The 14,316-nt window shown below is 47.4% G+C and overlaps 1 protein-coding gene across 1 annotated transcript in view; it reads right to left on the bottom strand.

Moving 5' to 3' along the window:
• Positions 1–7,275: 7,275 nt before the first annotated feature.
• The window catches only part of TMIE (transmembrane inner ear), a 57,025-nt gene continuing 49,984 nt past the window's right edge, over positions 7,276–14,316 (bottom strand). The window contains exon 4 of the mRNA XM_045006295.1: positions 7,276–9,898. Within this exon, the coding sequence (XP_044862230.1) occupies positions 9,579–9,898 (320 nt within the window). The 3' untranslated portion in view covers positions 7,276–9,578. The remainder of the gene's footprint in view (positions 9,899–14,316) is intronic.

Here is a 14,316-nt window from a genome sequence, read left to right as displayed (position 1 = left end):
TGGATTAAATCCCACTAAACTCTTGGCCTCAGTATATTGGGACAATTAAAGCTTTAATTTTCATCGAATTAAATCGGTCTGTGATTTTTTTAAAATTAATGATCAATTTTACAAAGCTTTGTTTGTGCATTTTTGCACAATCTCATGTAGATGCTCAGGGGCAGATCCTAAGCTATTGTAAATGAGCAGTGCCATAGAGTATAACTAAATGCCTGTGATGTCAGGAAGACAGCTAGATGGGCCGCTCCTTTGATTTCATGTCCCTTTCCAATCTTTTAAGACGAGAGTTTTTAAAGTGAATGAAAAGTTTCATTAAGAGCAATGTTCTTTCTGATTTGAGAACTGTGCGGCTACATATACATCAACCCGCCCACATGCTCTCGCTCCCACTAACAAGACACAAGCTGATTGATAGAATGAAGCATTCTGGGATTTATCCCCAGGTGGTCCATGTTTGGTTCGTCTCAAAGGAGAGACATCACTTTGAAATTAACATCACAGCTTGTTTGTGTTGCACCAGACAGGAAACAAAATGAATATGCCCTAACAAGTTGTGTTCTGAAAGTGTGTTCCTGCTAAGCTTGGCCTAAATTAATGAATATTTATTTCAAAATCACAGGCATATGCAAAAGCCCCGTAGTCCCAGATTTTGTTTTGGTTTTTTTTGAAGGGAAGAAAATATATTCTGAGGGATGCTTTGTGACACACATACTTAACACTTAGCTCAGGGCCAGATCTTCAGTAGGTGTACATTGAACCTAGATTCATCGGTGGTGTTTTGCCAGTTTTCACCCGGTTCCCCTGAATCTTTAGCCAACTAGGAGCACAGTTGAAGACTAGAATGAGCAGCCACATCCTGCAGCACTTATGCCCGTGGGGTGAAATTCACAGCACCGCTACCCATCACTTAAGCCCTCAAAAGGCACCCTGGGCTGGATACTCATTGGTGTAAATTGGTGTAGAGCCAATGGAGCTACACCTATTCACACCAGCTGAGGATCTGGCTCTGGGTGAGTAAGGTCTGCAGAATCAGGCTTTAATAATAATTGGAGATATACCAATCTCCTAGAACTAGAAGGGACCTTGAAAGGTCATCAAGTCCAGCCCCCTGCCTTCACTAGCAGGACCAATTTTTGCCCCAGACCCCTAAGTGGCCTCCTCAAGGATGGAGCTCACAAGCCTGGGTTTAGCAGGCCAATGCTCAAACCACTGAGCTATCCCTCCCCCTTTAAAACTTTTGCTCACCTTTGTAATTGTATTTTTCCCGCTCCTTGAAAATGAAGTCAGTTAAATAAAGTCTTTGGGGTAGAATATAGCTACTGCTGCTTCATATTCACAATCAGGGCATCCCTGGGCAGTAACATCAATCACCGCTGACTGCTACAGGAGCTAGGAATTTGGGTAAGCTTGGCGGAATTTGATGTTAATTTTATTATAATTTCAACAGATAAAAATGTTTATTTTTAAGCCTTTTTTCTGGATGTATCTATTTAATTGTGCACAGTAGTGCAAAAGCATGGCATTTAAGCTGCTTTTAAAATTATTTTCATAGATCAACATTTTCACCGTTGGGGGAAATTAAAAGGAGGGGGGTCAGGTAACAATTATTGAACGACAGTAGATGTTGAGATTCAAAAAGTTAAAGCTTTATCATTGTTAAAACACAAATTGTCAACACCACATGTCAAAATATACAAAGCAAAGATCCTCGAATCGAATGCCAGTAAGTTCTCAAGCAGCGTGTTTCTGTTTTATTATCGAGGGAAATATTTTTTCCATGTGCATACAGTGAAATCGATGTTTACCGACATTTACTGATTAAAAATGTCATCCTTCCAAATATAGGTTGCTTCCCAAACCAAGCTGCTGTCCCTGCCGATGGAACATGAGATTAGCACTGAGTGCTTTATGTTATTTCCTCTGGGTGTGATCCTCTTCTCAGGGGCACTGGAATAGTAGTATGGATGGTGATATAGAATCATAGAGATCTACATTCAGTTCCAGGCTTTGCTCTCAGACTTCCTGTGTGATGTAAACAAGCCACTTAATCTCTCTGTGCCTCAGTTGGTCAGCTGTAAAACAGAGATAATAGGCCAGAACCCCAGCTGGTGTGGGTCAGCGTAACCCAGGCTTGCTTGGTGTGGCATTTATCCCCCTCTAGTAGTATCTAGACCATCTGGAGATTAATGAGTCTGCTATAGCCTTAGCTAAGAGCCATGTGGCTTTTAGCTCCTGCATTTGTTCCAGAGATCCCAGATTCAATCCTGCCTGCTGACAACTGGTGTCTCTCAGCATAGCTCAAATGACTCACAGCGATTTGCACTACAATGAGGATCTGGCCCGTCAGTACTTACTGGCCTCACAAGGTGTAAGGCCCCACGGATCTAGAACCCAAGCCTATAGAGCTAGTGAACAGCTCCCATCTATCACTCTGCAGCACATATAGTCTCCCTCCGCTCCGTTTCCCATGAGCTCCCATGGACACAAACCCTGGGAAGTTCCACCTCAAGAGTTGGACAAGCAGCAGCCCCGTGGCTTCTGATTGGCTCCCTGTCCTATATAAACCCAACAGGTGTTCCAGGAAGTGTCTAGGCAATAGTGTAGCCTGGCAGCTGTGCCACAACGCCGTCCGGGACCGCCTAGCGAAGGCCATCGCCCCGCAACTGGGAGAGTTCGCCGTCAATTACGCCATCCCCGACACCGACAGCCTGCTGCGCCCGGACATCGTTGTCACGGATGAGGATCGGAAAAAAATCATCCTCGTCAACGTGATGATCCCGTTCGAGAATAGGACCCCGGCCTTCCGCGAAGCCCGAGCCCGCAAACTGGAAAAGTATGCCCCCTTGGCTGACACTCTGCGGACAAAGGGCTACGAGGTCTACACCGACGCGCTGATCGTTGGGGCCCTGGGCACCTGGGACCCCTGTAATGAACGCGTACTGTGGACCTGTGGGGTGGGCCGTTGCTACGCGCGGCTCATGAGACGCCTAATGGTCTCGGACACTATTCGATGGTCTAGAGACATTTACACAGAGCACATCACCGGCCACCGCCAATACCAAGAGTGAGCCGGCGTGACTTCGTGCACCCACAAAGGGGAAGAGACCTGTAAACCTCCCCTGTTGGACTTTATCCCCTGAGCCCTGAACCCACCGAACCGAACTGAACTCCACCATGTGAGGGTCATCCTATCCCCATTACCCGGCCCGCTTATTTATACCCATGACTGTCTGTAACTGCTTGCTGACTGTATCTTGATCGCACCCACCGTATACCCCCCCATCGGGGACATTGCAGACTGTATATGTTATGTGCTGTCCAATATCAAAATACTAGCATCCCCCTATACTCTGTATGTTACCCCCGATGACCAATAACTGACGTTTCAAACTCTCTGTATCATCTATTTTTAAACATTTTCTAATAAACTTTTAAATCTTCTGTAGCTGTCATGACTGGCCCTGTTCTGTGCTCCTGAACTCCTGGCCTGACCTCGGCTTGTTTTGGACTTTGCCTCTTGACTAAGATCCTGCAACCTCACTTGGACTCTCACTCTCGGGATTGACCCTGGCCTGGAACTGACTATGAACTCCTTGGCTGCTCCTAGCCTCAGGTTTTCCCTTGCTTTGACCCTTGGCTCTGACTGCCCTTGTTGTGATCCTGACACAGGGTGGTGGTGAGACTTTATACACTGATGCTTGTGAGGCACTCAGTTGTGGTCGTGAGGGAGAGGGGGGATCTAGGTAGCCGGCGAGAGACGTGGGGTGTTTTATACAAGCCGGCAGAAAGCCCAGTGCTGAAGCTCTAATTGCAGAGTGAAAGCCAAATCTTTTTTCCAGCCGATATCTTGCACAAGATGCAGATTGACGAGACGGCTGAATGGGAATGGTACCTACCTGTGAGTTCCTGGGACATCTCCCTAAAGATGCTCCTTTCAGCCCTCACACAAGCTTAATCAGAGGGCAGTCAAGCAGTGACAAGTGGGAAATACGCTGGCTGCATATTTTGAAGCGGTGGTTGGATTTCCAGCATGATTTCTCTCTGACAGAGAGAGAGAGAGAGAGAGAGAGTGTGTGTGTGTGTGTGTGTGTGTACTAGAGAGGGTGTTAGCTTTAGGCCCTTTTTCTCTCATGTTAACTGTGTGCCAATTGACTCCAATTAACTCATGTGTTTGTAAATGCCAGTCCAGATGCTCCGCAAACACCTGTTTTGGGACACAAACGTTTGCGGAGCGTCTAGCCTGATGTTTACAAATGTGTCTGCTAACAGGAAGAAATTGGTAATCAGCCAACAAGTTAAAAGTGGCGCAAAAAGACTAGCCGAGCCCCAGAGAGAGCGAGCGAGCAAGCGTACGCTTTGTCCACATAGCCCGCTGCCCTGAAAGGCTGACCGACCACAACCACCTCTGACTTCAGTGGGAATTGGGAGCACTTGTCACCGGCAGGCCTCACAGGACTGGGCCCGCTTGTCTCACGACTGTGAGCGCCGGCCTCAGGGCAGACTGTCAGAATACAGGCAGCGACCCCAAACTGGAGGTGTGTTCTATCATTCGATTTCAAGAAGCCCGTGACAAAAGTGAACGCCTGCATCACTACACCTGTCTTACTGGGAAGTCTCCTTAGATGCCCCAGTCTTGTCACCCAGACAATCTGGGCTTTGGGATAAAAAGGCACCAATACCAAAAATCGCATCACATTTAGGTTGCTTCCAGTCCCAAGAGACCAGTCCCTTGCCCCCAGATCAAGTGGTACTACACATCTTATGTAACCTAATAGGGAGATATCTCTTTAAGAGACCCATGGGGAGGAGGCAGGAGTGAGTTGTGTCTGGGTCATTGTTGCTAGGCAGATTTAGCACTCCACATCTTCTCGAATTGGGGGTGGTGGTTTTGGGGCTGCTCCAACAGGTTCCCTGTTGCTGGGGTCAGACTCCCTGGGGGCGAGGAGTCAGGCCATGTGCCCTGTGTGAGTTGGGAGAAGCTGAGCCCAGGAGCAGGAAGTAGGCTGGCGTCCCTAACGTGGCAGCATTTTGCAGCAGGGCTTTCTTTAAATCTAGACACGTAACCAGAGGTGAAAGTAAGCTGGTACGGTACGGTGCAGCGTACTGGCAAGAGCCAGTATGTCGTGCCCGACCAGACCAGCTTCCCCAGGCTGGGGATTTAAAGGGCCTGGGGCTCCCGGCAGTGGTCAGAGCCTCAGGCCCTTTAATTCACCTCCCGAGCCTGGCTGCCAGAGCCCTGGGGTAGCGACTACAGGGCTCTGGCCGCTGCAAGGAGCCCGGGCCCTTTAAAGTGACACCCTAGCCCGGCTACTGGAGCAGCGGCAGGGCTCTGTTGGTGATTTAAAGGGCCCAGAGTTCTGCTGTGGTAGCGACGGCTGGAGCCCCAGACCCTTTAAATCACCCCGGAGCTCCAGAGCTCCCAGCCGCCTCTGCAGCTGATAGCTGCGGGGGTAATTTAAAGGCCCCCCTCTTCCAGTTGAGGCCAAGCCCCTGCTCAGGACTAGGGTGACCAGACAGCAAGTGTGAAAAATCAGGACAGGGGGTGGGGGGTAATAGGAACCTATCTAAGAAAAGGACCCAAAAATCGGGACTGTCCCTATAAAATCGGGACATCTGGTCACCCTACTCAGGACTCCGGCGTACCGGTAAGTCCTTTAAGTTACTTTCACCCCTGCACGTAACTGAGTGGTTGGTTAATCAGTCTGCTGACTGGCTAGCAGTGATTTCCACAGAGGAAGAGCCTGCATGGATTCCAACGGAAGATTCCTGCAAGCAAGTGGAGGGAAGGTGTTGTTTTAGACTCAGCAGACTGTTTAGATTTGGTGATCAAAGTCTCTGAGACGTAGGTGAACAAAACCCAAGCTTTGGGGAACTTTCAATTTGTTCTCACTGAATTTCTGTGGGGACTGAACTGTTCAGATTTTAATTTGTTTTCTTTCTTTACGTTTATGTGTAAGCAGAGTTAGGATGAGCTCTACCCTGACATCTGGTGGTGAAGTATGGGGAGTGTGAAAAGGAATTTCAGGTATTTGCATGGGCACACCCACTCCACCTAGCATAGCCCACGGCAGCCTGGGATGGTCATTTTGACAGCTCTGGGATCCCCAATTTTTTTGATTATTGGGGCAAGAGGAATAAAGTATTGTCACCCTAATTATGTGAATGAGGAACTATGAGACTGCCTTATGACAGAGATGGCTCACTATCCATTAAGTAGCACTTGCTAGACAAGGGACATGGGTGCCAAAACCCAGTGAATTGAGAGAGGTTGGGGGCTGATGTGTACACTTGTATGGGTGCTTTTTGAGGGTCTGGAACACCAATTGCACATTGGTCTCTCTCCACTGTTGAAGAGCAGAGCTAATTTTGAATCCTTTAGGAGTCCATCTAGAGACTGCTGAGCTGAATTCACATTGGGCCAATGGTGCACCAGCACCAGGGCTCCTCTACTACAAGCTGAACTCACTAAAAGAGCTAAGCTTACTGAGCTGAGATCACTGAGTGCTGTGTTAAGTAGTGGGGGAGCCTGAAGATCTATTGCTAAGCAGCTGGCAGAGTGGAGCAGTTTGCAGCGTGTTGGAGCAGCCCATGGAAGAGTGAGCGGAGTGGAGCGGTTTGCGGGGACGGCTGACACGGTTCACGGGTTGGCTGGAGGAGCGGCACAGCTGGTGGAGTGGAGCTGGTCATGGAGAAGGCTGCAGCAGAACTCCACGGAGAGGCGGAGCAGTTGGCCCTGGCCCACGTAAGGTGTCCCTTAACACCCTGTGTGCGCCCCCCCCCATTTCCACCCAGGCTGCGGGGGGGAAACTCTGCAGATAAACTTTTGAACTCTGGGGTGGCACTGACCAGAGACAGAGACTTTTGGGTTGTTGGACTTTGGGGTGATTGGACTTAAGACCCTAAGGGGGAAAGGACAGTGCCAAACGTACTTGGAGGTGGGTTTTTTGCTTATGGTTTGTGTATAATCCTGTTTGTGGTGTCTCTCCAATGTGATGCCGCATTGTTTCCCTCCTTTATTGAAAGGATTTTGCTACACTTGGACTCTGTGCTTGCGAGAGGGGAAGTATTGCCTCCTAGAGGAGCCCGGGGGGTGGGGGCGTGGTATGTCACTGGGTGGGGGCTTGAGCCGGTTTTGCATTGTGTTATTGAAACGCAACCCCTGGATACTGAACCCGGCCCTTGTTGCTGCCAACTCAGAGGGGCAGAAGGGTTACATATGTATAACTGTGACGGTAATGTCTGTGGATTATAAAATAGCCACATCATGCTGTAAAAATTAGCTTATTATTTGTTTCTTTATCGTAAGATTTTATAAAGTTATTTAATTAAATTCATTTCTTTAGTTCCTTCTGGGACTTGAATGTGGGGAGGTTGACTCTGTGCAATCCTTGCTGAAAATCCTTAAGACACTAATCTCTGGGTCTCCAGCTACTTTCTATGGGAGTTGGGTTTTTTTTAAGGCACCGGAGACGAGAAATGAAGTGAACTCTAGCCCACATAAAGGTTACACTTACACCAAAGACAATGCTGGCAGCCAATTCGATAGTAAACTAACTAAAGATTTGTTAGCTAAGAAAAGGAAGTGAGAGTTACTGAGAGGTTAAAGCAGGTAAAATACATGCACGGGTGAGTCACAGTTTGTAATTCCAAATGGTGGCAGTGATGTAATAAACTTCCCGTTTCCCAAAAGCCTTTTCAGGGTATGCAGATTGTCCCTGGGGATCTCCGCTTTGCATCTGATACGCTTTCCCTGTAAGAGTCCAAACAGCCCAGAGATGCACGCGCCTTCCTGGAATCCGTATTTATAACTTCTTCTGAGGGTGCCACTACGATGGCAGAGAGTGAGGAATGCATTTGGAGTCTTTGACCTCCAGTCGTCACCCACAATGACCGCTTGCTCTGAAATGAGCACTTTTCCGTCAGAGTTCCTCCTTTGCATTCCACAAGGCTTCTTTCTCGTTCGGTGGGTTATTTAGGTACAGGGGTAGACACAATGTCACTGTTTGCTAGTACATTAGCACAGGATCCAGATAAGTGAAAACATTGCAAATAAGATCCCACTAGTTTTCAGGAAGTTTAAACACCAAATACACTCTTATACATTTAACAATCACTTTGTTTCTATACTAATACACCAGCGAATTGGCCTGGGGCTCTGGAATGGCTGGCTGGTCTGCCAATATCACACCCAGGATGAGTACGACTTGAAGAACTGAAGACAGCAGCATCTGCATCCAAAGGATATCTGGTTCTTTATTCTATATTTGGCATACAGCTTCATTTATATGACACTTTTTGTAAAAAACTGAAGATAAGGCTTTTGGAAAGTGTGTTTAGTTCATGTCAGGAAAGTGCTTCTGTCAGCATCTCTGAGACAGAGCAAAACACCAAACAGTTAAGAAGAGATTCACGGGGAAGAAAAGCCTTCTCCCAAGGTAGCTCTAATATAACCATAGATTAGAGAGCTCCAGCCTATGGGTTGTGCCTTCCAGCAATTATTTGATGCCTGAGTTTAGCCCTCTACCCTGGGCAGCATGTGAACCGCCCACTCGGGGAGGCTAGCCTGAAGCCCAGCCCCTTCAGTCTGAGGCCCCTCCTCCCCCCCGTACCGGAGCCCAAAGCTGCCCAAACGCCCCCAGTCCTGGAGCACTGGGTGGCACGGCCCCCAGCCCCGCGTGGTGCCAGCACTGACCCCAGCTGCCCTGAGTCCCGGGCACAGCCTGGGCCACGGGGGAAGAGCCGGAAGCAGGAGGAGGCTTAGGGGCGAAGCGTGGGTGGGGCCACGCCTGGCTGTTTGGGGAGGCTTAGCCTCCCCTGGCCTGTGATACCCGCTGCCCAAGCCCTCTCTGGAATGCCACATACCCCAGAAGACTGGTGTGAGGCCTAGCTAATGCTTGTCGAGTATTTTGATCTCAGCTGGAATGGGCCAAGTGCTCTCCAGGGCACATCTATGCTGCAGTCAGAGATGTACTGCAGCACATGGAGCCATACCTGAGCCCGCTTTGATCTGTCCAGTTCGGGCACCAAAAGCAGTGAAGCCGCAGCAGCGTGGGCTTGCCACTTGAGTATATACCCAAGCTCCTAGGCAGGGTTGTACAGCCACATGCTGCTGCAGTTTCGCTGCGACTGGTTCTCGAGCCGGGTAAATAGAAGCTAACTCGGGTGTGTCTATACATGCTGCAGTCACACCTCTGATTGCAATATAGACACACACCGGATATTCTGGCTCTTGGCAGCTCTGTGCTGCTATGAGCCCATCTCTGCTCCTATTTCTCACTCCACCCTGCACGCTGGAACACAATCAGCACCGTACAGGGCGTTCTGTTCACAGGCAACTTTCTAGCCAACGAGGCGGGTTTTCCTTTGGCGGGAACATCACCTCTGTAGAAATGGCGATTTTCCTTTTAAAGAAATCGATCAAGTAGCTCCAGATAACCTCAGATTCAGGAGGTCCTTCATCTCCTCCCTGTTCCCACCACGCCAGTTCCAAGGCATTAGCACTGCTCTCCCCACGGCAGGCCTGCAGCATTGCACGTGCTTGGGGGAGGGGGGTGTCAGCAGCTCCGCTGTTGGTCTGGTCACTTCTTTTGCTGGGGTTTCCTTGCTAAGGACTTGGCGTTGCCCCCAGCTTTGCTGCCAGCCTTGGTGCTGCCTCCTGCCTTCGCTCTGTCCGTCTCCTTCTCACCTTTCCTTCCACCTCCTTGCTTCTTTTCACCTGCACCCTTGCCTCCTTCCTTCTTTCTGCTCTCATCTTTCCCTTCTTTCTTGGACCCGTCTTTCTGCTCCCTTTTGCCCTCTTTCTTCTTGGATCCCTTGGAACCTTCTTTCTTGCCTTGGGCCCTGTCCACTTTCCCTGAGACGGTGGGCACCTCCTCTTTCTTCTCTTCTGCCACGTGAGCTGTAGGGATTGAGGGGGGAAGAAAACAAAGTAAGTTACTTTGGGGCAGCTTTCACCGTAAGAGATACAATTCCTGCAGCCCACATGCAAATCAGGGAGATCAGAAATCACCTTAATCTAACAATCCAACACCTTCCATATTTCTCATTGGCTCCCTGGTTTGCTGCATTTCAACATCAGTTTGTTAATCTACGGGTATATTAGGAAGAATGGGATAAAGCTAATCATAATCCTGGCTTCATTGAAATTAGTGGCAAAAAAATCCCCTTGGCTTGAACGGGACCGGGATTGGACCCAAGAAGACAATCAAGGAGCATTCCCTAATGGCAAGGCCTAATGTGGAGGAGTGTCCCAAGGGAAGCAGCAGGACCCCCATTGTTTGGTTTGTTTGAAAACCAGACTGGTTTTTTTCTTGTGGGGCGGCAGGTCCCTTGCAGAAGAGAAGAGACTGGCGTTGGTTGTTGTGAATATAGGAAGAATCTTTACTATGCTGAGCAGGTAGACAGACAGCCTCAATGGTGCATTGCAGAGTGAGGAATAAGACTTGCCCTGCATGGTGTTACTGGCCCAGAGCAAACAACCCTGGAACGGATTGCTTGAGCTGGTCCAGTTACAGCTGACGGTGGATTTTTTTTCATCAAAACCATTTTTCAGTGAAAATTGCTGTTTAGAAAAACATTTCAGTTGGGACGACATTTCATTCCAAACCCCCAAAATGAAGGATTCCAAGGACACTGACATTTTTGGAACAGAATGTTTTGATTTTTTGTTTGTTTGTTTCAAAACAGGTTTTGAAATCAAACTCGCTATTTTTATATAAAACATTTGCTTAAAAGCTAAAAATCAGAACAAAATGTTTCCATTTTATGAAAAGAAAATGTTTTGAGTGACATGCAATGAAAATTTCAGAAACTTGTTTCGCAGGAAATGTCACTTGTTTTTGTTCCCTTTTGGAATAGAATTATTATTTAGTAGTAGGAACAGGAATAGTTAAATCACAGAATCTCCCTTGTCGTGATCATCTGGTTCCTGCCCAGCTGTGTTGCCGACTACCCTGTATCACTTCTGCAATTTAAACTCATCGTAACAATGAAACATTTGTATCTTTTCCCTGTCTCCTTAGTAGTTCTAACTAGGAATGTAGACAGAGAGGTGAGTTAACTATAGCTACACATACTTCATTTGTGCCGAGGTTTGTCCGGGCCGAGCCCCAGCACCTCTAGGTTTGGCAGTTCATACCCCGACACCTCGAGGTTTGCTGCATCCGTTATGAATGTAAACAAACCAGCGCCTCTTTCATTACAAATTAAGCACTGCATAAAAAGTTACCTTGGGCCGAATCCTCAGCTGGTTTAAATCAGCAGAGCTCCACTGATTTCATTGGGGTTAACGCAATTGACACCAGCTGAAGGTTTGGCCCTGTTTTGTTCAGTGTCTTAACAGCAAGATAAAGCAGAAGGTCTCGGTGGACCCAGGGTGGTCTTTGGTTAACACGTTATGGGTACTGCTTCTCTGGAGTCCTCACTGCCGACTATAGTCCAGGGAAAGAGCAGGAACTGCACATCTCTGCCTTATGTCTCTTATTTATTTAGGCTCAGACTCGGAGACCCTTATTCATCTCAAGTGGCACCTCGTGCCACAAACAGTGTGGTTTATTGGAAAGGGCACTGGGCTGGGAGTGAGGAGACCTGGCTAATACTTGTGACTCTGGCACTGGCCTACTGTGTGGCCTTGGGCAAATCACTTCACTTCTCTGAGCCTGTTTATATGGTAAGAGCTCCGAGGCAGGAACTGTTTCTTACTATGTGTTTGTACAGCACCTAGCACAATGAGGTCCTGATCTTGGCTGAAGAATCTAGGTGTTACTATAATAAAGTAGGGTACCATTCAGCAGGAGTAAGAGTGTCACAATTTGGCCCTTAAGTATTAGATGTTTCACCCTTCATTAATTCTGCCAATAATAATGAACAATTTTCTTTAAAAAAAAATGGGATTGTTTTTCTCCCCTGGGTTTTTGAGCACAAAGTTTGACATTTTGAATTTCTATTTCAAATTATGAAATAACATTCAATTGAAGATCAAATTTCACATGTCTGTGGGCGGCGGTGGGGGAGAATACAACACTTTGCCAAACTACATCATTGTGCAAAATGATGACAAAGAGCTGCTGGAAACGACCTTTTTGTCACATCCCCTCGTCTGACAATCCCAAATGTTAGCTAGAGGCATGTGTCCCAAAAACATTTCTTGTGAGGCTACATTGCTGCCCAAGAGCTTCCTAATAATGAATCTGCAGAATCAGATCCCCAGCAGGTTTAAATATCCATAATGTCTCCACTGACTTATGGAGTGACACCAACATGTATCGGCTAAGTATCTGGCCTGTCTTTATTGTGTCCATTTCACCCCAAAGTAGTCACCACAAGTGCACACAATGTGTTAACACCCTTTGGCCATGGAAGATTGTGATCAATACACAGCAGTTATAATGTATCTACAAGGTAATTATTCAACGGGACCTGCAGAGTAAAGTGAAAATAATGCAGCCTCTTTCTTTTAATCGGAGAGAAATTCGGACACCTTGGAGGAAAGTTTGGGAGAGACAGATCGACTCCTTGTTTATGACCATTACAGGAACCAATCCAGCTCCCAACCAAGCCACTGGAAACTGGATCAGGCCCTTAAAACACGCAGTCCCATCACCAGTCAGAGCAAGGGCCAAACCCTGCTTGCATTGCTCGCATGACGTGAGCAAGATGACCCATGTCAATGAGGCAAGCAAGTCTGAAGACAGTCTGATGTCATCCCTTGTTTTTGTCCAGAAGAGATGTCACCCCATGGTGTCCAATCAAGAAGTCCTCAGAGAACCAGCCATCAGTTGGAACATTCCATGATAGCAGTAACGGTGGGATGGAGAGGTTCAAATAACAACAAGTAATAATGGTTAATAGTATTTAATAATCATAATGAGATTGGCACTTAGTACTTAAGTAGCGATTTCCAACTTCACTGCACTTAATGATCATTCATTCATTAAAATAACTACTTCTTTCTATTGCCTGTTCACAAGAATAAATGCACCACCAAACTACATGGCAGAAGGTCATCTGGTGCAATCTGACATGGGTCTTTTGACTTCAGTGAGGCTATACTAATATATACCCCTTGAGGATTTGTTCCTACATATATTGGGGCTAAATTTTGCTCTGTTAAGTCATCATGAAACCAGATTAACTCCATAAAACTTAAGTGGTGCATAAACCTCATTCAGGACCTTTGCACACAGAGGTAAATTTCACCCATTTGGGGCCAGGTCCCCAGCTGGTATAAATCAGCATTGTTCCATGGCAGTGAGTAGAGCAAATCTCCCGTCTGACCATTTGGTAGATTAAAAGGGCCCAATCTTGAAGTCAATGGAGCTACATCAGTTTACACAGCCAAGGATGTGGTTCAGAAAGTGCACCAGACCAGACCTCTTATTCTGGTAACTTGAGTGAAATGCAAAGAAGAAGAAGAGAATACGCACAGCCTAAAAAGTGGAAAAACAAACAGGAGGGCCTGATTCCTCCCTGCCCTGCAGCTTGTGACACCGATTGTATGTACAAAACAGGAACTTGTATTTTTGTTTGCACTCCGCCTAGCACAATGGGGTCCTGATCTATGTTTAGGTGCTACAGCGAAGCAAATGAATAAGCAATGATACTGAACGGATGAAGAAATCACATCTACATGGGCAGGTTAGGTGTAAAACACTGCGAAGGCGGCATGGTAGGATTTTACACTCTCTTCACCTAGCTATAAATGCTGACACCAGCTGCAAATAGCAGATAACTGAGTCCTGGACATTTCCCATCTTCCCATTGTAATGATCTGAGGTGTAATTAATAATGCAGCCAGAGCCAGCTTTCAGTATGATTTCCTACTTCCATGACTAGCCCCGTTCTGCTTTCACTTAGACCCATCCAACCCCACTGGGCCAAACGCATCCCTTGATTTCACTGGCCTTGCTCTGAGGTTGGATTCAGCCCATTGACTTCCAGGAGGTAACGAGGAATGGGGCGTGACCCAGCGTCTGTTGAATTCATGCTGACCCATTAAGGCCACAGCCCAGCAAAGCGCTCGAGCACGTGAGCAATCCCATGAAGCCAGGTTCACAGGCATAGGGCTATACCAGCTGAGGATCTGACCCATTGATTGAAATGGGGAGACTCATGGAATTTAGCCTACAATCATTCCATTGGCCTCGGTGGGCTTTGGAGCAGACCTTCTGTGCTTAAAGTTGGACATGTTCGTAGTGGTTTTTCTGGATCAGGGCCTGAATTCCTTCCGTTTCCTTATCTGCCTCGCCACGCCCCTCCATATCCTGGATTGTGATACTATGAGACCTAGATCCTCAGACATATTTAGGCACCTAACTC

The sequence above is a fragment of the Mauremys mutica genome, chromosome 2 (genome assembly GCF_020497125.1).
Source record: "Mauremys mutica isolate MM-2020 ecotype Southern chromosome 2, ASM2049712v1, whole genome shotgun sequence".
NCBI lineage: Eukaryota > Metazoa > Chordata > Testudines > Geoemydidae > Mauremys > Mauremys mutica.
Note: the sequence above shows the minus strand (reverse complement) of the source record. Positions and strands in the feature narration are given on the sequence as shown.